Genomic DNA, 27,179 nt, shown 5'->3' on the forward strand with positions numbered 1-27,179 from the left:
TGCTCTCTAAAGGAGAGGATATGAAGATATAGAATTCAGTTTCTGAGTGTCAAGTGTAAGTAAGCTATAAAGATTTAGCAAACACATATAATGAATACATAGGATGTAACTTTAGATCATTTTAGAAGAAAAGATAAAGCCATAATTACTTTAAAATATTGAATTAAATTGAAAGGATTCCCAAAATGTTATATGTGTATGATAATGAAAAGATTAACAAATCTATAAATGAAACACGAGATCATTTTTATTAATATTTTATAAATTTTTTGAAAATATACTGGAATATTTGTTCTACAAATTTATTTGTATGTGGTAGAGCCATGCTACTTCAGAAAACAAATACAAAAAACAGAATTCTAATGTAGCTTCAATTTTTGTTTTCTTTGTAAATGGCAGCTCATTTAAGCCTACCTGTAGAAGCTATTTAATATGGAACCTTCTGAGAATAAGTTTTCATTTGCCACAGAAAGATAGATAGATAGATAGATAGATAGATAGATAGATAGATAGATAGATAGATAGATAGATAGATAGACAGACAGACAGACAGACAGACGGATAAACAACATCCGGTAAAAGTGATGTTTTTGGTGCATAGTTCTATGAATTTTTAAAAATTTATAGATTAATGTGTCTTCAACCAGAGTTAGGATACAGAACAATTCTATCACCACCTGCCAAAAAATATTCTTTATGCTTCCCTTTGTATGCACACACTGAAACCACACCAGCTCTTGGCTCCAGCTAGTCTTTTCTCCATTTGCCTCTTGTCAAATACATTTTACTTAGTGTTTCCCACAAGGGGTCCCAGCACTCCAGGGAAATCCCAGAACTCTCTTATTGTCTGGGTGAAGATAGTAACATTAATCATATTCTGTGGCTAGCCTCTGAGAATGTACCAAAATAAAGGAGATTAAGATTGTGTCACGACTCACTCTCTCTGGGCACGAGCACGTATGGCGAGGCAAAATAGGAAAGAATAACCAACTATTAATACTATTTCCTTTCTCTTTCCTGAAGATACCTGTAGCCATATTCCCATCTGACTTCTAACTCAACTGCATTGACGAATGTGAAGAACTCCACAGACAGCAAGGACTGATAGTGTAAATGAGCAACGATGCTGCTCTTACCACAAAACAGGACCGACTCAAGTGGGGTATGAGATCAAACTGATTTCCCTTCTTTCCTCGGAATGATGTTAAAAATTTGAGCTCCAGGAAGACATAGCTGACCTGGGAATGCTGTTTCAGAGGAAGAGAGGAATTTGTACTTCCTCCGTGGGGTAGGTGAAGAAGGGAAAGGAAGAAAATATAAATATGGCTCTTGAAAAATGTGGCATTTCTGAGAGATGTGAAAACAGATTTGTCATGTTTGGGACGCAGTTTGAGAGCAGAAACCTCAGAGATATACCATATACCATGAGTCTTGGGGGAAAAAACAGAAATGATATATTTTGCCAAAAGGAGGGCCCAGTTCTACCTGAGATTCCCTGCGGCTGGGGAGTGGCATTGAAGAAGTCTGTAATCTTCCTAGGGCTCCATGGTAAGCTGTGGAAATTAACTTGGAGTGTGAGCTGATGATCATCGTCAGAGGCTACCTGGCCAAAAACAAGTCATAGATCAAGGAGATGCACATTACTGTGATGTATGTGGACTTTTATAAGTGAACTGCTGGCTGGTATCTCCTACACACTGTACTGGTGATGACTGTGTCACCTTTGGGAGCCAGCACCATCCAGCACTGGTGCCACAAAATAGTGAAAGTAGGCAGAATCTCACTCTCCGTGCCACAAATGAATGGACTTCTACTCTCTAGACTTGCATATCTTCCAGAGGAGGGGTTGGATGCTGAATTAAAATTTGAATTGAATTTTGACTGAATTAGTAATTCTGATAAAAGGCTGATTGGACTGAATTTAGCCCCAATACTATATTTCTGGAGACAGGATGAGAGTTCTATTTCTTCGCCCTCAAGTTGGTATCTATAGAATTCCAACCTGTTACATAAATTTAGTCAGAAGGAGTGGCTTTGTGTCCTAGAAACCATCTTTAGGGACAATATATGGCTGGAGTTCTAGCCCCTGATTCACACAAAATTCCTACTGATGCACAAGAAGTCATTATTGCATTATCCCTGATGGCTGAGGTTGTCTCATGATCATATTTTTAAGATTCTATTTAAAATGAGTACGAATTCCAGCTCAACTTTTAAAGTATAATTTATCTGTTAAATAAAAATCTGTTTGTATACATCTTGAGGGTTAAATTGCTCATGAAGCTTGCATTCCTGAGGCGTATGTAAAGGCCGAGGAAAGAGCCAGGACAAAGAGATGATTTGTATCTCCACATCTGCCTGTTTGTTCCACAGGGAAGTGCCACCAAGCAGTCCTTACATTCATGGGCGCCTGCTGGGGGCGTTTTAAAGTTCACAACAAATCCCAGAACACTTGTGGGTTTCCCCAACCTGAACCTTAGCTTTGGAAGAGTTTCCCGAGCGAGCTGCTGACACTCTCAAGATCCTGTTTCAAACTTAAGAGAGAAAGAATCACCCAGGGAGCTTGTTAAACATGACGATTCTGATGCAGCTGCCCTGTGATTCTGCATTTTTTAACAAGCATGAACCACAACTTGAGTAAAGACACGGTAGATTTGGTTAATGAGGTCGGTGTGCCCAGCTTGAACTTCCTTGATCTGAAGCCTTCTCAGTATGGGACCCCAATTACTGTCACTTTTCTGTGCTGATGCACACTCAGTGATCCCGGCAGGCTCTCCTGCTCCCTACCCTAGGGCTTAATCAGCACAATTAATCACTTGTATTCCTTTGGAAGTTCTTCACTCATTTGTCAAGATTTCCGTATATTGACATAACTGAAATACCGCCCTCAAAATAGGCAAGCTGTGGTTTGGCATCCTGGTGCACACCTGCCCTCTGGTGGTAAGAGAGGAAACTCCAAGCTATAGGGAAATAAAAGATCATCTTTTCCCTTCTGCTTTTTATCATGGTGAACAAGATGAAACTCAGTGTCTGGCCAGTGTACATTAAGAAAGGTGCATTTTAAAGGCATAGTCTACAAAGATGAGAAAATTCTGGGAGCAAATTCTGTTGCCAAACTATGACTAGGTGCCTTACATGGTAGCACACTGGAGAGTGAATGTATGTTTGAGGGATTCATTGCACCAAACCTCTGATGCAGACGACGCAGACCTGCAGGTTTCCCAGAGGTGAGGTTCTTCAGCGTGGGTCTGATGTCAGCTCCTCTGAAGCCAAACTCCTTCCTGACACAGAGGCGTTGGGGCTTCCTGGGACTGACATCTAATTTAGGGACAATCTCAGGCAAAGTTAGAGAAATCAGATCCTGTACTCTGGAACATTGTCATAAGGGAAAGGTATTCTATCCATAACACTTACTAAGAAAGAGTAATTAACTCATACGTATTCTTAATCATAGAGTCTATCACTTAATTTTTTACCTTATAAAGAAGCCCCACGAACCTAAATTACAAAATGGTACAAGCGTATGACATTCAGATTTACTGCGATTCTGAGCATAACTGTGTATTCCCTTATTGAAGCAGGGTCTTTTTGTACTCACTTGGAGACTGGAGCTGAGTGTATGTATAGCTATGGGGCGAAGGAGAGGAGACGCACTTCCCTTGTTTTCGTCAACAGCTGGACCATATCAAGCCCCCACTACAGCCATGAGAAAATAAAACCTTTAGCAGAAAGAATAGTCAGAACAGGTTTAGTAGATCTCAGCCCTCATGGCAATTCGATTCTGACAAGTCTTTTGATGTCCCCGAGCCTCAATCTCTTCTTGTAAAATACGGCTTTTACACTTATCTCTCAAGATTACAGTTGAGATGAAATAGCTTGTAGAAGTGGCAGGGTTTTAAAAAGTGCACAGTGTAGAAGATACAACTATTTCTGTTGAATTCTTAATAAGGCCAGGATGGAAATGTTCAGGGGGATGGGCAGCAGGCATGGGGTCGTATGGGACACTGCTGTCCATGGGCATCCACTGGGAATGTTAAAGGAAAAATTGTTTATGACATACGTTAAAGGCAGCAAAGAAGACTTTATTCAAGGGAGGCTTCTGCAATGGGGTTTTATAGTACAAGAGAGAGATCAGTCTCTACTCTGAATATGGTAAGGAAAAGTGGAGACTTGTAGCTAAGGAGAATAGTCAGGCTTTGGTGGATGGAATATTACTAAGAGTAGGGTAATATTTTGCTACACTGACCTAACAGGATTTTCACTGAAGGAAGGCCAGGGTGATAAGATATCGTATAGAGGGTAGTCAGATTTACCCTAAACTGACTTAGCAAGATTTTTGCCAAAAGTGGAATAAGCCAACCATGGACATAACCCAAGATCCAGAGCCTAGTCAGAGAGACACTCACGGGAGTTTAACTAGCATTAGATCAAGGACAGTGTCTTTGTCAAGAATCTTCCTGAATAAATTGGAAAAACAGCTCTAAAATTTGTGCATTTATATGTTAATGATAAGCAAAATAAAACTTTTTTCCTGGGTTTGCAATTCATGAAAGTGGTTTGTGATCATTATATTAAAAAAAAAAAAGAAAAATTTTATTGTTCCTTTTGCAGCAGGAACAATAAAATTATTCTATTAAGTATTGGTTAGAAATATTTCAGCCTTTAAAATAATGTATTTTTAAGAAAGAAACACTTAACTGCTGTTTCATTTATATTTACTGATATACTTCGAATCTGGCCTAACCATTGTTTTATTATTCAAGTAATTATCTAAACAATACTTCCCACCTTTGAAACTAATTCTAATGTGAGAGATTTTAGCGCTTATCTTATAGCTGAGAAAAACCCACCAGTTTAATTAGCATAAGAAGAATTACTACCTTTTCCTTGTCAGTAACTTAAAAATGGAATACAGGATAAGCAAAACTGTGTAAGCCTTGAATCTCTTTCCTTCTCGCTAAAGAAATCTAGTCAGAGAACATTTTATACTGAAAAAAGAATTTCTTTATTTAAAAGATACAATATTTATTTCAATTGTTTATTTTGAAAGAGAGCCTTTTGACAGGGCGCGGTGGCTCACGCCTGTAATCCAGCACTTTGGGAGGCCCAGGCGGGCGGATCACGAGGTCAGGAGATCGAGACCATCCTGGCTAAAACGATGAAACCCCATCTCTACTAAAAACACAAAAAAATTAGCTGGGCGTGGTGGCGGGCTCCTGAGGCAGGAGAATGGCGTGAACCCGGGAGGTGGAGCTTGCAGTGAGCGGAGATCCCGCCACTGCACTCCAGCCTGGGCGACAGAGCGAGACTCTGTCTCAAAGAAAAGAAAAAAGTCTTTTGCATTTGGATTTTATTTATGTATATATGCATATATTGTAAACGCAGACACACGATTCTCTATGTAGTCTATATAGTTCTAAATAGTAAGTATAAGGCATTGAGGAAAGACAGAGCTCTGTGGGCTACCGTATATTTAAGGCAGGAAGGAAGAGGCAGGAAAGGGCACTTTATAAAATGGAGCCAGGAATGCGGGAAGAGCTCAAAATGCACACAAGGAAGTCCTATACACTCCCTTTGCAACAGTCTGCAAAACGAGGGAAACTGGATGAGGTGCATGAGTCACCGTGTCTATAACATGAAAGCAGAACAACTGCTCTGGCAGAAATCTGGGTTCGGTTTCTGAAGTCGTTCACTTTGGCTGAATATTCTCACCTCACGTTAGGCAAGAGCCTGGACTAAGTGATTATTTGGAAGAAACCAAAAAAGTTGTCTTTCCTCCAAAATGTGTATTCTCTTAGACTCTTGTGGGTTTGGAAGTAGAAATTCAGAGGTGTTGAGATTTAAGGGCCCTGTCTAATTACAGTTTTAAAAATTATTTCTCAGATACAATAAAATTATATTTATTCAGTTATATGAGGGGAGAACTTAAGAATTGTGTTAGACAATTGATACAGATAGTATTTAATCATTCAATATTATTAACATTTAATTTTAGTAAAAAAATTACTAAAAAATAATATTTAAAGACACCCTCAATACAGAGCACTACAAATGTAGAAATTCAGGAGATCATATCAACTCTGAAACAAGCAGTAAATTGTTTAATATTCCTAAAACTTTAACCCATTTAAAGAGATTAGAAATGGGACAGTTTCCAGGCATTCCTCTAGCTTTTAGCTTTAGCGTGAGATGTGTCTTACAGTCAAGAGTTGATGCTGAGGGTTACAGCTCTGCCTTCAAGTGTCAGTATGACTCTAGGCCAATCATATTTCTTTTCTTGAAAGATAAGAGGGTATCAAAATACAGAATGAGTGGAAGTCTCATTCTGTCACCCAGGCTGGAGTGCAGAGGCACAATCTTAGTCATGCCATCACACTGATTGTAATTACAGAGGTACCTTATTCTGTCCCTTTGGTAAAATGCTTTTTCATGAGCTGAGGGCAGACATGGTAAATATGACCACCAGATGGCAGTAGTGCACTCTGGAGAAATGGATCCAGGCCGTCGTTCCCTTTTCTGTTTTCCCCTCACTAAACTCTCCGCTAGGTGACAGCAGCATGAATATAATTGGAACGGCCATTAATGGATTATGTTAAAAAAAAAAAAACAACTTTAATTCTCTTGTTGAGTCTGGGAGGAGCACTTTTAAAAAGTATGCACAGTTGGAATTTTTTTGAAAGAAAATTTAATATACGATTTGCTTTTAGGCCTCCCACACACTCACCTAATATAGAAAAACAAAGCAAAAATACACAAGATAACTTTGAGGGGAGGGTGTGTACAAAAACCTGGGGAAGATTATTGTTGAAACTAAATTATTATAACTTAAGAACTGGTGGAGCCAGGTGTTCTCACCCCAATTTAGGTTTAAAAAAGTTACTAAAATAGTCAGTGTTGAAGATAATAATTATTATTATTTATTGACTACCTGTTATGTGAGAAGGATTGTATTTAAATATTTTAGAAACACTAGTTCATTGAATCTGGATGAGAACTTCTCAAGAAAGCCGATTTCAACATAAGCCTGTTTAGGGCCGTCGCCTCTGCATTTTCCATGACTTTATGCTCTTTCTGTTCCATTTTCACAAAAACCTGTACTGTAGAAGGCAAAATTGGAACTTCTTTTAAGGTATTATTTTGAGTGTAAACAGAGATAAATTCTCTTTATTTATAAGTTGCCCTCACATGTAGATGCATAATATTAATTCAGTGCAGGACAATAATATATTTTGATTTTACAGTTACATCAAAAGCTAAAAATGAAGGTGATTTAGGAGCAGTAGGAAAGTAATAAACTCATTTATGATGAAACAGAAATGACTGATAGTATCATAAATAAGAATAGAAGAGGGATAGGGAGAATAGAAGAATACTAGGTGCTTAACCAGAATTGACTAGGCAGAAGAGAAAGGTAATGAGTTGGGGGCAAGGGAGACAGGAATTCAGTTAAGCAGCCTTTACACTTTTATGGTTACTACTGCTTATTGCCTTTAGAAAGCCTTACCCATGCTTAATCCTAGGCAGCCACATGTAACCTGATGCAGCACAGATGCTTTCCATGTGTGGCAGAGACCTGAACATGTTGTGAATCCCTTAGAGGTAAACTTTGGGCAGGTAAGCTTTGAAGGCAGAGTAATAGCAGGTAATATCTATGTCCACGGTGAGAGTGATAAAGTCCCTGATACTTTATTTCATGTAATTCAGTTTTAAAATTCTCCTGTAATTCAATTTTAAATTGGACTGGAACCTTCCATGGAGGAGAAGAGGAATAAAAAATCAGGGACTACAAATATGGCAAACACCATTTTTTTTTCTATACAACAACTTTATTGTTCAGTAAAACTGTCTTTTTTTTTGAGATGGAGTCTCATTCTGTCACCCAGGCTGGAGTGCAGAGGCACAATCTCGGCTCACTGAAACCTCTGCCTCCCCGGTTCAAGCGATTCTCCTGCCTCAGCCTCCCAAGTAGCTGGGACTACAGGCGCCCACCACCACACCCTGGCTAATTTCTTATTTTCAATAGAGACAGGGTTTCACTATGTTGGACAGGCGGGTCTCGAACTCCTGACCTCATGATCCACGCACCTTGGCCTCCCAAAGTGCTGGGATTACAGGCGCGAGTCACCACGCCCATCCCAAACTGTCTTTTACTGTACTTTATTTCAAGCATCTTTAAGACAAATACAACAAAATGATATGGCCATATCAAAGAACAAAATCTGACTTTAGGCTCATGGGAAGAAGAGAAAGTTCCTCTTTTATTTCTTGCTTAAGACAGCCTTTGGCTGGGTTGCTTATAGATGAGAAAGGAGTGGGAATGAGGGGTTTAGGAAAGGATATTCTAGAAGGAAGGGCAGGGTGATGACTTGATTCCCCATCTGTATCTACAACCATGTCCCCAGGTATCTGCAGGCAATGGAAGGTAAACTCAGGTTGTCAATTAGCTAGCACAAATTAATAATAACAACAGCCTTTAACTAAGCAACTGTTTATTTCGAGCCAGATACTGTTCATACCTGTTTTGTATTTGGTCCTTTGGCCAGGCCTGTTGGGCAGGTAATATCATTCCTTCTCTGAGAGAATAACTTGCCAGAGTCTGTTAGCAAGTAGCAGTTAGGCTTCAAACTCTGTTCTCTTAGCAGTATTCCCTCTGCTTTCCTAGCGACCCCCAACTAGGCCATGGTTGGCAATATATACACACTAACTGCCACCAGGGGTCATAGCCAATTTGGATAAATTGGATCTAAATGTAATTAATTATGTAACTATGGCCTATCCAAGTTTAATTCTATTAAAATTGCAGCCTGAAACTGGGGCATCATAGATGATTACTGGGGAAATAAGAATAGATTTGAATAAGATATTTCTCTCCTTCCTTTTTTTCTGACTTAAACAGAAATACAGGAAAATAAAACAGAGAATGAATCTAACTCAGTTGGCAGCACAACCAGAAGATTTTTATCCCAGCTACCCAGCAGTTGGTTAAAAAAAAATTATCAGCTCAAACTTTTCTGGTGATTGCAGGAGGATGAGGTGGTAAAGAGTTAACAGTAGTTTTAAAACAAGGTTAATATAGTTTAAGCATGAAAACAAAGCTGCTGACAATTTTTGATACTGTTTGCTCCCTATGAAGATATTTAATGTGGGTTGCATATAGTGACTGTTCTGTGATTATGGTCCTCAGAATTCCTGCTTCCCAAAGGACAAAGCTCAGGCTGGAACTCTTACAAAGCTTTTATAGAACAAAGTGGAGAAGCCAGAATGCCACATCCGACATTCACGTTCTTCAGGACAATTACATTTAATAGTACAATCAACAATGCATTCACACTGCATGTACATTGTTTTTGTTATTTTTTGGGGGGGGTTTCAAATGTTTATCAGAAAAAAGTTTAGGAAATTTAAAGTAGCTCTGACTGCTGCAGTTTCCTCAGGTGAAAAAAGTAATAATAGTCACTATGGCAACCAAGATGGAGATGATGGCAAGTAAAATCAGACCCATACGACAAAATTTTGAATGCTTCTCTTGTTTCTCTTCCTTTTTCAATAAAGTGTCAAAACCTGGAGTGTACATGTCTCCCAACCAAAACCGCAGGTCATCAGGATTTTCCTAAAAGAAAATTCCATGGAGAATATGATTAATCAGTAATCAGTCAGTGTTACAAATTAATTGAGATTGCAGAACAAGACACTGTCATGGGGACTGATGGTCCATATTCACTCTGTCCTGGGCAAGGCTTCAATGTCATGGCTCACATGAGTGATACGAGGCTTCCTTGAATAGCATAAAAATGTAGCTACAGTCTCGGCTGACAAGGAATCCCTGCAGTTCCAATTTGTAGGTCTGCATCAGAATTAATTAGGAGGCCTTTGTGAGTCTTTAATTAAATTGCTCACATTAGAGGGTCAGAAACACAACAGTGTTTCTATCATGTTGTAGCCAATTTAGTGTTCCTTACATCCTATAAATAGTGCATATAATTCAGCATAGTACGTTGAAATAAAATGAAAATTCTTTGCTTTAGATTAACCTTTGAGGTTTGATTTTGTCTGCATGGCAGGAATAAACATGCTTGGTGGGGTTTTCAGTAAATCCAGAAGCTGACTTCCATGGAAGTAGTAGGACTAAAAGTCGGGAGTCTCTTCCATTACTCTTGACCCACTGATTTTCCTTGTAGAGGGCTGCCACATGTCTGGCATGCAGAGACTTTGTTTGACCTCCTGAAAAAATGACCCATTATATTCTTCCCCACATCAGCTCTTATTTATTCCCCATGTCTCTCTTTCTTTCACAGACTTCATCTTCCCTTCCAGGCCCATAGAATTATCAAGTCAACCTGATCTCCTGTACCTGATAAATCACGTGCAAACTCTATTGTTCATACATTAATAAAAATACTTTTTTTCCTGTTACATCTCTTGCTATGTTTTGGTGCTGTAGATTTGGTGTCTATGCCTTATATACAACAAATTTACAGTGAATACTCAATCTCTGCTTTCACAAACCTACTTCATGCTTCATTATATTTCACCTGTTTTGTTGTAATGGCTTACAGTGGACTGCCCCCTCTCTTTGCCTCTCCAGTCTCAGAAGACTTAAAGTCAGCTGAAATGTGGCACAGCAAGTTTTCTTTCTCAGTGTCAGGGGTCAATGAACTAGCTTCAGACTTCCAGGTGCACTGCTGGGAGAGGAATGTGCATGCGTGTATGAATAGAAAGTGAGGATAGATTCTGATGATGGCAAAACAATTCTTCCTAGTACTAGTTTGAACTTCTTAGTTTTCGAAACGCTAAAATGTTAAAATATGGATGATCTGTGAAGAAGGATAATGATGTAAAAATCCTTGTCTACCTCATGCCTATCTTTCATTTTGTGTCCTAATCAGAGGCCTGCACTTCGTAAGTTTAATGCCTCTGTTCTCCACTAAGAACTTCACTCATAGAGACTATTTTGTCTTACATTCTGCTTCTAGCTTTCCTTTGTAATTAAATATGGATTTCTTTACTCTTTTCTGGCTTATAAACTCTTACCAATGTAGAAGAATGGGAGTGACCACAGGGACTTGGGTTTATCGCCGAAAAGTGGTGTCAAGGTTTCAGAAAATAAGTTAGGGGGTCTATGAGATATAGACAGGGGTAAAGATGAAAGTTGAATTAATGAGGTAGAAAAAATTTTAATGAAAACAAAAGTTATGGCTTTTGTTATGACTGGGTAGGGGAGGGAGCAGGTCCTGATTGTAGTAAAACATGACACTCATTGTATTTATGGCTCATTCTTCCTAAACATAACTCATATAATTGTCCAGCTTAAAAAATTACTCCTTATTGCCAATAATCTTCAATTTCATAAGCATAACACTCAAACATTTTCTGGCTTTATTTTCTAGCCTTATTTTCCCATTATTCTATTACTTAACCTGTAGCTCCTATGTTTCTGCCTTTGCTCTTGCTACTCCTGAAAAAAGAGCCTTCCCACTTAGGCAAGCCATCTATACCTTTTGGAATTCTATACATCCTTCAAGCCCATAATAAGTTTGCTTTTTCATGAATTCCTTTTATAATCAAATGTGATTTGTGCCCCCTTCCTATCCTACATGGCACTTTTTCTTTTATATTTTTCTTCTTTTTTTTTTTCAGTGAAACAAAAACTTCTTTTTATTGTATAAAGTAATAACCATTCTTAATATGAAACTTCCACTCAGTGTTGAAGAAGAAATAAAGAAGCACGGAAGTAATAACATGGGATTATCAGAAAACCTGACTGATTGTGCTGCTGCTGGCAATGGTGATGATGGACTAATTACACAAGAAAGAGAAGAAAACCTGAAAAGCAGCAATTTCCTAGAACGGAGAATGAAGAGTATCACAGGTAAGCCTATGGCAACATTTAACAGGAGATAATTATGTGCTATTACACTAATCCTAATTTGGGCTTTTATAGTGAACAAGTTTTATACTTTTACTAGAATATTCAGCCTCACCTGGTAATCAGAAAAATGAAAATCAGCAAACAATGTGTTACCATTTTTTCCAATCATTGATGATTTATTTGAAAAATAACCAGTATTGGCAAATGTGAGGGAAAGGCATTTTCTTTTCTTTTTTTGTGAACTTTTATTTTAGCTTCAGGGTTACATGTGCAAGTTTTCTTTATAGGTAAAGTGTATCATGAGAATTTGGGGTACAGATTTTGTTTTTTAACTTTAAGTTCCGGGATACATGTGCAGAATGTGCAGATTACATAGTTACACTTGTGCCATGGTGGTTTGCTGCACCTATGAACCCGTCGTCTAGATTTTAAGTCCCGCGTGCATTAGGTATTTGTGCTGATGTTCTCCTTCCCCTTGCCTCTCACCCCTCACAGGCCCCAGAGTGTGTTGTTCCCCTCTCTGTGTCCATGTGTTCTTATTGTTCAACTCCCACTTATGAGTCAGAACACTGCATGGCACTTTCTGTTACCGTTAGTTTCCTTTATCTTGTTCTATAGTTATTGTCTGTTAATTTGCTCAGTTAGATCAACTTTTTGAGGGTAGGGACAGGAACATTCACCTCCACAGTTCCCTTATTTTGCATGTAATCAGCAAAAGGAAGAGGCCCTAACATACAGTCAAGAAATGTTTGTAAAATATATCAATACTTTTTTTTTCTAATAGTAGGGGTGACTTTTTAGATGTCCTTAAGACTCTTGGTAAGGAACGCAAAATTTATAAAAAGAAGAAAGAAGGAAAAAGAAACACAAGCTTATTGTTTCTGTGGAGAGCATCTGTTATGTAAACTTCTCTGGAAAGTGGGCTACATAAAAGAGGAGATACATTCAATCTACCAAGAGATTAGGAAACTTCGAAGATTCTGGACAGTGGGTCTTTTGAGTAGCACATATTTGAAATTGTAAAAAGTGTGAGTAGGATTCAAGGAGACAGGGTGCTGTCCTCTTCAAAAAAAAAAAAAAAAAAGAAAAAAGAAAAAAATTCTCGAGTGCTTAAGGTATGGGGCTTAGCACAGATAAACATTTTTGAATGAAGGGTATGTACTTGGAAAATGGCAGGCCTTCCTGGCCCGGGGCAGGTGGAGGCAAGCCAAGACTGGGTAGGAATCCAGTCCATTCAGAAAACAGAGGGCTGCTTCCTTGCTTTTCAGGTATTTTGAAGTTTTTCATGGGTTGGGGTGACACCAGTGGGGGCAAACAAAGAAAGAAAAACTTAAGTTGGATTTAAGCTGGGTGAATGAGTTCATTGCATACTTTTCCTGTGTTGAAATGTTTTTGTTTTGTTTTGTTACTGAGACACAGGAAAATGACCAAAATGTAAATCTTCAATCTTAAATCACTGAGAGAGCTGAGATAAAATAATCTTTGATGAGAACTTCCTTGCACAGTGCCTAACACAGAACACTTAATAAGTATTTTTAAATAAATGTAGACTAGGGAATCAGCTCTTAAGTGTTCACGAACGTAAATGTTTAAAAACTAAAAGAAAACGTAATCTTGCAAATTAATTTTCAATAAACCTTTTACCCTCCTGGAAAACCTTTGTTCTGTGCCACATAGTTTTTTCTTCTCTATACTATACAGTTGCCAATAACTGTCGAAACTGTAAAACTCAAAACAAATAAACATAAATACTGACTAGAAGGGAGAAAGAAAAGCCAGGAGCCAGAATGCTCTGAAATCTAGAGATTCTGTGCCTAGTGAAGAATACCTGTCACTTCAATAATGCTTTCTTTTAGGATTATTTGACTGATCTCCCTTATCAGTTGAAGAGGTTGACTCTTAGTCGTGAGTACCTTCAGATGTCCAGAGAGGTTTGTGTGCAGGGAATGTTTGTCATATTCCTCAATGGTCCATGACGGGTTCTTTTTTCTTTCTTCCATAGCTTCCTCCAAACTTAGGTCACCATAGAGTGGGTTATTCTTCATAACTGATGACATGGATGGTGGAGGGCTATCAGCAGTAACAAGGCTCTCTGCACTGGATCCCCTAATTCGTTGACCAGCAATATTCTTCTTTTCCCTCTAAGAGGCAAAGAAAGAAGGCATCTCTTAGCAACGGGCCTTCTGATAGTAGGGAATGCAATGTGAGATAACTGTACCTGATAATGTGCTGATTTTGTGCAGAAACCCAACAGATTAGGACAATGAATGAGGAAAGGATTCTATGATTTCATTTGACCTAGAAATCTAACATCAATTGAGTTTTTTCTTTTTGTGTGATCTTGAACAGCTTTACTAATCATTCATTAAAATGCTATTTTATAACTACAGAGAAAGAGCCTTGTTTACTCTCAAATTCAAATAGTAGAATTCTGAACAAAGCCAACTTTTCTCAGGTTACTTGCATTGAGATTTAATGACATTTTATTTATCTCTATTTTTATATTCCATGACTTATTAAAATAGTATTTAATATTGCTATTTTAATCCAGCAAAGTCAAAATTAAAAGACATTTTAGAGATATGCCTCGACTTTCACAAATACTATCATGGCTCCCGTTTCAGACAGCTTTGAGTTTGAAGCTAACTTAACACTGTATGTGTAATTTAGCGTGTGTGTGTGTAAAGGGTGTTATATAGCTCTAATACTGACTTTCAGTTTTTTAAAAACTTTTTTAATTGAAGCATAATATGCATATATAGAAATACATAGCTTTATAAATTCTTGCAAACCAAACAAACTCAAGATTCAACATCCAGACCTAGAAACATGACATTACTAGCACACCTCATGCTCCTTTCCAGTCACCCTCCCTCCCCCTGCCCAAAGCATAGCTATAATAGCACCCAAATTCTAACAGCATAGATTCGTTTGGACTCATCTCATATTTTCTATAAATAAAATCATATAATGTGTGCTTTTCTGTGTCTGGCTTGACCTTCAGACTTTTACTTTGTTTTGTTTTCTTCTTAAGTGTATCGAGCTATCATGAAGGTAGAAATTAAAAATGTGTTCATTTTGGAAATTAAAATTTGTTCATTGGTCAAATACAAATTGAGAAGAATCAAAAAGCTTATGGAGTCATGTTTCATTTGTCATGGGACATCAAGAGAGGGATTGCATATAAGTTAATAGTAGATAATCTTTTATCTTTAAAAAGAAGTGGTTCATTTCCTTAATTTACAGATATTTTTCAGTAAATGTATGTCATGTATTTTAGACACCCAAAACAGAGAATATTTAATAGGAAGTTTATTCTTCTGAGTCATATTTATGATTATCTGATGCTGTCAACATTTGTTGGTATATAGATCATAATAATTTATATTATATAAGCTGAAGTTGTAAACTGTTAAATGTAGTTTCCTTCTGAAATGGCTAGGAGGAAAAAAAATCATCTAGATAAAATCATTCCCATTCTCTTCGGTGTTGGATTTCCCTAATTTTCTTAATCCATGCATTTTTCACATTCTTAGAGCTCAACTTGCAGACACCTCTCTGACTTTAATAGGTCCTTAGTCTGCTCAAAGTCAATTTATATTCTTTAAAACTGAAGTTTGCATTGAAATAATAAATCTTCTTGGCTTAGCATTTATCTCAAAGATAGATTGCTTGAAAAGTAATGTTTCTGAATTGAGCAAAAGTAATTTGATAAGAAATGTAAATGGTATGAGCTTAGCATAATTTTTACTTATTTTTTTTTCTTCAAGGTTAGGCATCTTTGATCATCTCTGAAGAGGGATAATTCTCCTGACATTGACAAATTGGCTTTGTCAGATTGTTTTCTACACTGTTGGTTAAGTTTCTTAAATAAGAAAGATCTATACATGAAAATACAGTTTTGGGGAGATCAAGAAAAAAAGTACACACTCTATTACAATGTATATAGACTTAGAAAATCTAATGTGTAAAAATAGCAAAAAATATTCAGAGATACATTTTAAAAGAACATTCAAGCTCTTATTTCTAGACGATATTTTTGAAAGTTGTGAGGTTTATTATAGAGCATAGTACTATTTATTTTTGCACTGCATGTGAATTTTATGTCTGAGAGACAGGTGAAGAAAAATTAACAGTATAAATTTATTATGAATTTAATCACACAATAAGCAATACTGATTTTGGTTGAGCTTTTATTTGAATCTTGATAAATTTTTTAAAATAGCTTTCAGAACATCAACAACAAAAATCCCTTCACTCTACCACACAAGAAAGAATACATTTACCGCAGGAAAACTCAACAGTAATTCAATTACTTTAATTACTTGGGCACTAAAATAAATTACATTTTAACATATTTATTTAAAAAAGGTAACACTTCAAAACCTACCTAGGCTTTTCTGTATTAAGCATAACTTTGTTCATTTATCATTTATACACTTTAATCATTATATACTCTATGTGAAGTAAACTACAATTCAATAAAGAGAGAGAGAAGGCATTTTTGAACAAATAAAATTAAGTGTACAAAATTAATAGGTTATTGTAAAAACTCTAAAAATATAATTCAGGAAGAAGAAAGTTGATAACAGATGTTTAAGATACAAGAGAAATTTGAGAGAGAAAGAGAGAGAGAAAGAAAAAAAACTGATAAATGTGTCTGTGAATCCAGGCAAGCATTGATTTAGGTGAAATAGAGATAATAGTAATAATCACTAATTTGTGAATTTTAAAGTAAGAGAAATGAATACACTGGAGTATAGTAAGTTTAACACAGATTTTTTAATTATAAATTTTTAAGAAATAATTTCAGTGAGGATATAGAGATATTGCTAACAAGCAAAGAAACAATGTACAGCTTCTAAGTCACCAGAGCAGTAGGAAAAAGATGAAGACTAAACAATCTTTAAAAAGGCTCAAAAAAAAAAGAATACAGGTGGAAAATCTCAGAACCATAGAAAAACAATTATAAATAATCTCATTAAATGTAAATGGAATAAACTCCCTATTGCAGTGACAGAGATTGTCAGATCAGATTTTTAAAAAAGAATTAAATTATAAAATATTTACAACAGAAATGCCTAAAATATAAAGATTCGGAAAGAATTAGAATAAAAAAATATAAAAATTTATACTAGGCAAATATAAACAATGAGAACTGGGTGTTGTGACTGACGAAATGCTCACTCATTTTGTTTCCACTTTCTAAGCACGGAGGATATCTGCTTTTCCTAATCTGTTTTTGATTTTATATTGGGGCCACATGTTTTATGTCTAATGACATGTGGATGAAAGACCATTTCCAAGTCTGCCCCTTGAAATCTTCCACATGATTTTGGCTCACTTTCTTTTTTTATGACACTATACACATCTCAGGACTCTTGTGAATGTGCTCTATATAGCAGAAGATGATTATACATATGTGATGATATATATATACACATACACTAGGTGATACATATGGCATATATAATATATTCATATACCATTATGTATAAATATACACACATATATGTATGTGTGTATATACATATATGTTTGCATGTATATATATATTTTTACTGGGTTAAGCCTCACTAGATGCTCAGCAGACCTAATGAAACTCAAGTTTGGCCAGTAAAATTCCTTGCAAGATCCTTGGCTTAACCTTTCCCTTTCTTATTTAAAGCTTAATAGAGATTCTGATATTATAGAGCCTCAAGAAGGAAGGAGCTTGGATTCTACTCAGAAGTGAGTCTCCTAGGACATCTATAACATATACATCGGGCCTTGTATGAATGAAACATATATTAAGTCACTAAACATTTTGGAATATTTGTTTCCATGACATATCTTAGCTAGACTAACCACCAAGACACACACACACACACACACACACACACACACACACACACACTAGACAAAATAGACATGGTCAAAAACTTTGCTAGATATAAAGAAGGTTGCTAGAAAATGAATAAAGTTAGTTAACATTAGTAAAATATTGTCATTCTAAACTTGTATGCATCTAATAAAATAGTCTCAACATTTATAAAACAAAACTTAATTACATGGAGAAATTTACACATGTAAATTTCTCAAGCATGCAAAACCATCATTAAGAATTAAGAACCTGGATGAGATTGGAGACTATTATTCTAAATGATGTAACTCAGGAATGGAAAGCCAAACATCATATGTTCTCACTGATAATGTGGGAGCTGGGCTATGAGGACACAAAGGCATAAGAATGATGCAATGGACTTTGAGGACTTGGAGGGAAAGTGGAAGGGGGTGAAGGATAGAAGAGTACAAATACGGTGCAGTGGATACTGCTTGGGTGATGGGTGCACCAAAATCTCATAAATCACCACTAAAGGACTTACTCATGTAACCAAATACCACCTGTACCTCAATAACTTATGGGGGAAAAAAAGGATAAAGAAGATGTGAGCCATAAAATCAAAAGGTTTGTTCAAGTGACATATATAGATATCTTTATTAAACAATTGAAAATATTCGTTTTAAAAATATACACTGAAAATTTTACAAAATTGATAACATCTTAAATTCCAAAACAAATTTCAAAGATTCAGTATTACGTGGACCATGCTTTCCGACCATTGACAACTTAGTTATAAATCTAGAAATCATTATCAAAAACATAAAATAACACATTCTGCTGACATTTAAAAATACATTTCAAAGAAATAATAATAAACATTTTAAAATTTAGGACAGAATGAAAGTGAGAAATGCTACATTCCAAAATTGTTGGCTGGATCTGAAATGGTATTTCGAGAGAATATTATGGGCACATATGCTTGCATTATAAAGCAGAATGAGAAAATTAATGAGGTAGTAAGCATGAATTCAATGTCTTAAAATTAAAGCCATTGAATTAATATAATAAAACAGTCAACATGAAATCATAAATATAAAGACAGAATCAATACATTTTAAAGAGAATAAGTATATACAATGGAGAAGATAAAGCTGAAAGCTATTTCTTTGGAAAAATATTTAAAATATCTCTGGCAATACTGCTCAAGAAAAATAATAGAGACACAAATCCACCCAGTTAGGAATGGAAAGGGGAACTGACAAGAGACACAGCAGAGATTAAGAAACAATCAGAAAATAAACTGAGCGACTTTAAACATTTATGTGCAGTTGGACAATTTCTTACATAATGTAACTTACCAAACTTATTGAGGAAAAAATAAAAAAAATTAACAAACCTGTGATAATTTGACTAGTCGAATCAATAGTTTTAAATCTCCTCCAAACATACACATTTAAGAACAGCAGGCCAGAGGGTTTTACAGTCAACTTCTATAATTCTCAAAATACATAATTTCTTAGTCAAATTCTTCCAGAAAATAGGAAAAGGAACAATTCCCAGCTCACTTTTGAAATTAGTATAAACTTCAGATGAGGGCAGTAAGTAAAAGAAAAGTATAAGCCAATTTCTGTTATACACATAAATGCAAAATTATAAATGCAATATTGCTGAACAGAATACTACAATATGCACAAATTATATGTAACAAGATAAAACAGATTTTTACCAGGGAAAGATGTTATGCCAACAGGATGGTTTAATATTAGAATACTAATGAAATTTACCACATTAACAGGAAAAAAAAAACATTAAATTTTACAATAGGCCAGAAAAAGACTTTCAAAATATTCAAACATATTCAAAACAAACACTCTCAGTGAACTAGAACTGGTAGAAAATTTTCTTAAGCTAATTAAGGGAATGGGCCCCAAACTTACAGAACACAGTTTACTTAATGGTTTAATATTAGAAACACTTATTTTAGTTTCAGAATTAATACAAGGATGCTAGTAATCACAATGTCCATATAATTTTGCAGTGGAAGTTCAAAGCAATGCAAAAATAATAGAAACATAAGTAGATAAAAGAAATAGGGTTATAAATAAACAAATAGCAGATGACATGGTTATCTACAGGGATGTTTATGGGGAAAATAAGAGATTTTACTTCCTGGATTCAAAATCAGTATGTAATGATCTATTGTATGCATGAGTAATGCTCTATTATGAAACATGACTTAAAACGTACTATTATCAAGAGAAAAAATAATATAAGTATTTAGATATAAACCTAGCAAATTATATGGAATAGTTCTTTGTGGAAATTAAAGATATTATTGAAGGCCATATGAAGAACTGAATAAATAAAATGATACATCATGTTCATGGATGGAGAGAATCAAGGTCATGACGATTTCTGTTTTCTGCATTGTGATCTGTACATTCAGTGTAATCTTTATCATAATCTTAGTGAAAACAAGGCATTTTGTGTATATTTCCTATGTGAGCACATAGACAAACTTTCCCAGAAAATCAGCTCTTTTGTGAACATACCATTTTTGTTTTAAATTGCCAGAATGGAAAGCTTTGTAAAGCACATATTTCACTGTGTCATTCTTTTGCTTTAATTTTTCACTGATTCTTCAAAATTTTCGGGATAAAATTCAAAATCATAGACAAAGCCCACGGACCCTCTGGTGTGATCCAGGTTTCTCTGAAACCTCATCTCCTGCCTTCTCCTGCATATAACCAGGGCTCTTGGTGCTCACAGGTGGTGTTATAACATTCAACGAACCCTTAATATAGGCTTTCATGCCAGAGACATTTGGATCTCAACTAAGAACAGTTTGTTGGAGCAATTTGGGTGTTGTTTTTGGAAATACACCATCCAAAGCCAATTCCCTAATCCTATAAATTTAGTATAACTTGGTACCCTGAGGAACTTGATGATGCTATCAGTCTACTTCCTAGATAATATATGCACCTGCAGAGTACCACATTGTCATCCAATATAAGCTTAGAAAGGATAGACTATTGTATTGTGCAGCTTTCCTTTTCTCTCTCTCTCTCTCTCTCTCTCTTTCTTTCAATGGAGTCCCGCCCTGTTGCCTAGGCTGGAGTGCGATGATGTGATCTCGGCTCACTGCAATCTCCACCTCCCGGGTTCAAGCAATTCTCCTGCCTCAGCCTCCTGAGTAGCTGGGATTACAGGTGCATACCACTAAGTTCAGCTAATTTTTTGTATGTTTAGTAGAGATGGGGTTTCACCATGTTGGCCAGGCTAGTCTCGAACTCCTGATCTGGTGATCCACCTGCTTCAGCCTCCCAAAGTGCTGGGATTTTTTTTTTTTTTTTTAAACAGAGCCTTGCTCTGTTGCCTGGGTTAGAGTGCAGTGGCACGATCTTGGCTAACTGCAAGCTTTGCCTTCCAGCTTCAAGCGTTTCTCATGTCTCAGCCTCCTGAGTAGCTGGGATTACAGGCCATGCCATCACGCGAGGCTAATTTTTGTATTTTTAGTATAGATGGGGTTTTGCCATGTTGGCCAGGCTGACCTTGAACTCCTGGCCTCAAGTGATCTGCCCGCATTGGCCTCCCAAAGTGCTGGGATTAGTGTGAGCCACGGCGCCCGGCCCCTGCACTGTCTTTTTCAAAATAATAAATGGAAGATTGAAAATAGAGACAGTTTTAGGAAGGCATGACGTGTGTTCAGAGATAGAAGAAATACAGTTATACACAAAAAAACCCATGATAAAAAGGAAAGACATTGAAATTTATGGGAAAAAAAGAGTGTGATTGGATTGGAAAAGAGTGCAGAAAGGTGATTAGGAAATACATTCAGTAAATGACATTGTCTAGAAATCAATGGAAGAGCAGCCTCTCACCCTTAGCCTTTCCCTCCATCTCACGGGTTTAGTTTGGAATGCTCCTTGGTTCTGAAACTGATGTGATAGAAGCCAGGAAAAGATATAACAAAGGAGTTAATCTGAAAATATTCTGACGTACAACTGCTAATTAGAAAATTAAGGCCCACCACAATAGATGAAAAAAAAAAAAGACATACATTTTTCTTTCTTGCCCTTTGAATTTTTTAAAAAATTATACTTTAAGTTCTGGGATGCATGTACAGAACGTGCAGGTTTGTTACACAGGTATACATGTGCCATGGTGGTTTGCTGCACCCATCAACCCATCCTCCAGGTTTTAAGCCCTGCATGCATTAGTTATTGGTCCTCATGTTATCCCTCCCCTTGCCCCCCAACCCCTGACAGGCCCTGGTGTGTGATGTTCCCCTCCCTGTGTCCATATGTTCTCACTGTTCAGCTTCCACTTATGAGTGAGAACATGCGGTGTTTGGTTTTCTGTTCTTGTGATAGTTTGCTGAGAATGATGGTTTCCAGCTTCATCCATGTCCCTGCAAAGGACATGAACTCATCATTTTTTATGGCTGCATAGTATTCCATGGTTTATATGTGCCACATTTTCTTTATCCACTCTATCACTGATGGACATTTGGGTTGATTCCAAGTCTTTGCTGTTGTGAACAGTGACTCAATAAACATACGTGTGCATGTACCTTTACAGTAGAATGATTTATAATCCTTTGGGTATATACCCAGTAATGGGATTGCTGGGTCAAATGGTATTTCTGGTTCTAGATCCTTGAGGAATTGCCACACTGTCTTCCACAATGGTTGAACTAGTTTACATTCCCACCAACAGTGTAAAAGACTTACCATTTCTACACATCCTCGTCAGCATCTGTTGTTTCCTGACTTTTTAATGATCACCATTCTAACTGGCATGAGATGGTATCTCATTGTGGTTTTAATTTGTATTTCTCTAATGACCAGTGATGATGAGCTTTTTTTCATGTTTGTTGGCTGCATGAATGTCTTCTTTTGAGAAGTGTCTGTTCATATCCTTCACCCACTTTTTGATGGGATTGTTTGAAAACCACATATTTTATCACATTTTTAAAAAATCAGCCTTTTTTTCATTACTTGTTTTATAAAGCGGTTGGCAGAAGTATTTGGAATACATTTCTAAATGCCTTCATCAGATACATTCCCCAAATTATTTTAACAGTTAGAAACATTAGGTTTTGGTGAATGTTTCTTCATTGCACTGACATAAAATTTGTTGTGAAGCTTCTTTATTTCTTTGGTGAAAGAATTAACGAGAAGTATAAATATAATAGAATCAAATAATATCTGTGTATACTCTCTGCAAATATGGGTGACCTGAGTATCTGCATAGATGGGAATTACAATGTCCCTGGTTACTGAATCAACTGAGACCATCACTGCTTATTTTCCTAGATTGAGGCCAGGTATGGTGACTCATGCCTATAATCGAGCACTTTGGGAGGCCAAGCGGGGTGGATAGTTTGAGGCAGGAGTTCGAGACCAGTTTGGCCAACATGGTGAAACCCCATCTCTACTAAAAATACAAAATTAGCTGGCCTGGTAGCGGGTGCCTGTAATCCCATATACTAGGGAGGCTGAGACACGAGAGTCACTTGAATCTCCAGAAGTTGCAAGGAGCTGAGATTGTGCCACTGCACTCTAGCCTGGGTGACAGAGCGAGACTATGTCTCAGAAAAAAAAAAAAAAAAAGATTGAATGGTATTGCTTTAGCTCATATAAAAATGGCCAAGAGAATTTCCTCTGAAAATGGAAAGTGAATTTTAAAAATTAAACAATAAATCATTGAGAGTAAAATGATACCTATATTTAAGAATTCAACGTGACATTTCCAATCTAGGGAATGTCTGTTTTAACTCCTGGGTTACCCTGAGTTTGAAGGTAATGACTGCAGGTTAAGTGCTTTGCCATTCCATAAAGTAGTCTATATCCTAAACACCATGCACTTGTGTGGTGTGGGATGAAAGGATCAGTTGACACAACTCTGGAGTTTGTGTAGATTTCATGTGGTATTATATCTACTGCTTGGGTTAGTCACACAGGTTGACATATCTATTGAGTACATTCCCTCAACCACCATGTGCACACATATACACATACCCCTTCATCCACAATATTTATAAAATAACGGAAATGGAATTATTTGCTAATAAATTCTAATGAAAAGATAACTTTAATACATTTTGAAATACTGGTATAAATAACAATACATATGTACATACTTCCATACATATTCTTGATCTTTTATAGGAAAATCTGGCTCTCAATTGCTTTTACTTCATATTTCATTTGCTCTCACTTTTAAGGAAATATCTAAAATAAATATTATCCTAATACTGCAAGTGGAAATACTGAGGCATGAATGAAGGGCCATGATAGATGTCTCTAAAACTGGTTTATTGTGACTTTGAGATAAGAAACCAAGTTTCTAATTTCTTTATTCCATGTTCTTCCCGTTGACTTACTGACTCCCCAGTGGAGTGAGAGCTTTATATTAAGAGCTACTCGGTAGCCACCACCTTATGTGTGCCTAACACCTCAATATACTTGTATATTCAGTGTCTTCTTTCATGGAATGGTATTGTGGTATCATGGCAAATATTTAAAACTTCTATATGGCTATTTCTATGACATTTATTATTTTATCCAATGAATATATCAATCATGGATTTTAAGATCCATCCCCAAAAGAGAATTATTTACTGATGCATTGCAAAATGAAGTGGTGAATATCGTTGTTGTTACTCATATTTTGTGCCACACCTACCTGATTACCTGAATTTGTACTTGATGTACTGTCCTGCCTCTCCACTCCATGCATTATTAATTGGCCAGTTAGTACACTGGCCTTCACTACATTTCTTCTTAGGCTAAAAGGATAACTAAATCAAGTTTATTTGAAGTTTATAATGTTAACACCACATATTCAAAGACCTATGAAACAGAAGTTTACCTCTTTGGTTTTTCTTTGAATAACTATTTCCACCCAATGGGGCCTGTAGAAAAAGTTGCCTTTTAAAAATTGGCATTTCATTTAGGTTTAGGAACAACATTCAACAGAGTTTTAAACTGTGAAGTTCCACATGAAGGAAATAGGTCAACTTCAGTACCAAACAAAAGATGTTAGATCAATGTGTTCCAACCTCAAAGGAATTTACTGGATATGTTTTCTTAGACTAAACTGCATAGCATAGAAGGGCCAAGTTTTCTGAACTGATTTTTGAATCATTTTATTCTATGTTATAAACAATAAGGAGGAAAAAGGAGCAATTTCATTTAATTTCATTTAAAACTAAAAAAAAAAAGCACATCTACAAATACAACAGCAACAACATGGCTGGGTATGAAATGGCAGAAGGGTTTGAGGATTACCAAAGAGATTGATGCAAAATTTAAAAAATGCCAGTTGTCATAATAGGCTGCCTTACAATGGAAATAAATTAAAATCCTTATAGGTGGAGGAAACACTTACATAATCATTTGAGTGTACTTGCTTTTGAATGATCTCATGATAAAGGTCCCGAGGAGCCCACAAACATACCACAAAGGAGTCACTTTACACCAGGGCTCATGAGTAGCAACTGTTCTTAAAAGAAAACAAATTTCTGTTCAGGGAATTTGAGCCACTCCAAAGGATTTAATGACTTGCAGGGGTTTGTAGGTCAGTCACATCTGTTCTGTAATGAAATGCTTCTTCCTGTTTCTAAATTGACTAACTCTTAACCCCATTAGCCTTCATGTCTTAAAGCAAAGATTATTCCTGTTTCATTAGCTGTGCAACAGTTAGGGCCTGTATGTTTATTCCAGCAGATGGAACTCATCACAGTTTTATTCTTCTCTTTTGGTCAGCGAAAAGAAGGAAAATGCAAAAGAAAAGAGAAATAAAACCTGCATTTTGTTTGAAGGTCTAATTGGTATTCCTTGTCCACACGGACACCTGTGGAAAATAAGAATATCTACAATAATAGCTAGCACTTTTTCAAGGTGGAGAGTTCGCTGTATTTTTTCCCTTCAATAATTAGGTTTCCATTGTTCTGTTCTCTAAGTCTTCTGTGTATGCTATGACAGGGAGCTAGTCCAAGGGAAGCAGAAGCAAGACCTCCAGCTGTTTTAGAGGCTTGTTTATGCCCACAATGTAAACTTCTGATGCTTTATGCTTAGATTACACCAAAGATAGAGATGGGAGTTTTTCCCCCAAAGTCTTATTTGTGTATATAACAATTATTTTGAAAATTTTTGAAGGGAAGGAGTAAAGGAGTGCCACCTGAAATTTAAAATGAAGACAGGCAGAGAAGCTAATGCTTGGAAGGGAATTAATGAATGAGAGAATTCATTTATTTTATAAATAAAGAAAAGTTCCTAATGTTAAGGAAGAGAGAAAGACTAAGTTGGAAGACAGAGTAGCCACCTTGTACTCTGCTCCTATAGGCTTCTTTTTGCATAAATGGTGAAATGGCGGATGGCGAGAAAGAAACAAGCCCCCATACCCATATTTTTGTGCCACTCGATCTTACCTGTGAGTAGACAAGGTTTTGCCAGTGTTGTGCAGCAGGATAATTTCCACCCGGAAACCTCGCCATGCTGGCCTGAAGGAGGGCTGAGCTCCTCGTTAAAGACTTTATGTCAAGCTGCAGGAATTTGTCAGGATGGTTGTTATTTGGCAAAACAGAGAGATCCATGTCTCCCTTCACCTACAGTGGAAAACAAAGGCAGGCAAAGCTGCTCCTGTCAGACTCCTCCATTATTAATGTGCCTGAGGATGCTCCGCCCGGCATCTGAAACCAGGCCTCTCAGCTGCACACAGTCACTGCTCTCAAAATGATACGTCAATGCACAGGGACGAAGAAACAAAGCAGCACACTGCCCTACCTTTCTCACACACATGTACACTGAGGGTGCTTGACTGGAACAGATGGGGCTGTACTCATTAAAATTAATAGGATGACAGAATTAGATATGTGTAGCACTGAATGTCTCTTCATTCAGAGTTAGAAATAACAATTTAAGGGAAACTATTGTTTGAATAAAGGCTGCCAGAATCTCAGTGTTCCAACCCGCAATGTGGAGCACAGGAAACAGTCACGTATAGATAGACAGTGCTTGACTTTTCTCTTTGAACATTGCTGAGCTAACACAGCTGACCAGGCCCTGCCTCCGCAGCCTCACATGTGATACTCGGGATTATGTTTCTTCTCATGTTTTGACCCCCAGAGCCTCAACTCTTGTGAAACCTAACCAGGTTTAGGTTGTCAGCTTTGTTACGGAGAGGGAAATGGCAAGAATTTGCTTTATAGTTTGCTACAGTAATGTAGTGCCCCAATCTACTACCTTGACCCATTCACTATCTTAGGTCCCCTTGGCTCTGTTCCCAGCTGTATATGCTCTTAACAACGTGCTTTGGTGTTCACACGGCACGTTTGGACCGCCCAAAAAACATGGCTGCTGGATTTGGATGACACGCTCTTCTAAGTGAACCCATCTGCTGTTAAGAGAGCCAAGGTGGTGGGAGTGAGTCTGTGAGCAGCTGTAGCCAGCCAGCAAGTTGTGATGACTTTAATGGAGA

General features: G+C 36.8%; 1 protein-coding gene and 1 long non-coding RNA gene across 3 annotated transcripts in view; one reads left to right on the plus strand and one right to left on the minus strand.

Moving 5' to 3' along the window:
• Positions 1-1,038: 1,038 nt before the first annotated feature.
• The window catches only part of LOC112424113 (uncharacterized), a 38,928-nt gene continuing 12,787 nt past the window's right edge, over positions 1,039-27,179 (plus strand). Inside the window, exons 1-2 of the long non-coding RNA XR_003014787.2 lie at positions 1,039-1,162; positions 11,703-11,869. This is a non-coding gene — a long non-coding RNA (uncharacterized lncRNA). The remainder of the gene's footprint in view (positions 1,163-11,702; positions 11,870-27,179) is intronic.
• MINAR2 (membrane integral NOTCH2 associated receptor 2) lies at positions 8,131-26,513 on the minus strand. Of its 2 annotated transcripts, none has more exons than XM_011716698.2 (3): positions 26,131-26,513; positions 13,783-14,010; positions 8,131-9,610 (listed from the first exon to the last, which is right to left on the minus strand). In XM_011716698.2, exons 1-3 carry the CDS (start codon positions 26,293-26,295, stop codon positions 9,431-9,433), a joined length of 573 nt encoding a protein of 190 aa, XP_011715000.2. In that variant the 5' UTR covers positions 26,296-26,513; the 3' UTR covers positions 8,131-9,430. The 2 variants fall into 2 exon arrangements, with proteins under 2 accessions (XP_011715000.2, XP_024644098.2); XM_024788330.2 differs by lacking the exon at positions 8,131-9,610 and adding an exon at positions 9,619-10,221.

Source organism: Macaca nemestrina, chromosome 6 (genome assembly GCF_043159975.1).
Source record: "Macaca nemestrina isolate mMacNem1 chromosome 6, mMacNem.hap1, whole genome shotgun sequence".
Lineage (NCBI taxonomy): Eukaryota > Metazoa > Chordata > Mammalia > Primates > Cercopithecidae > Macaca > Macaca nemestrina.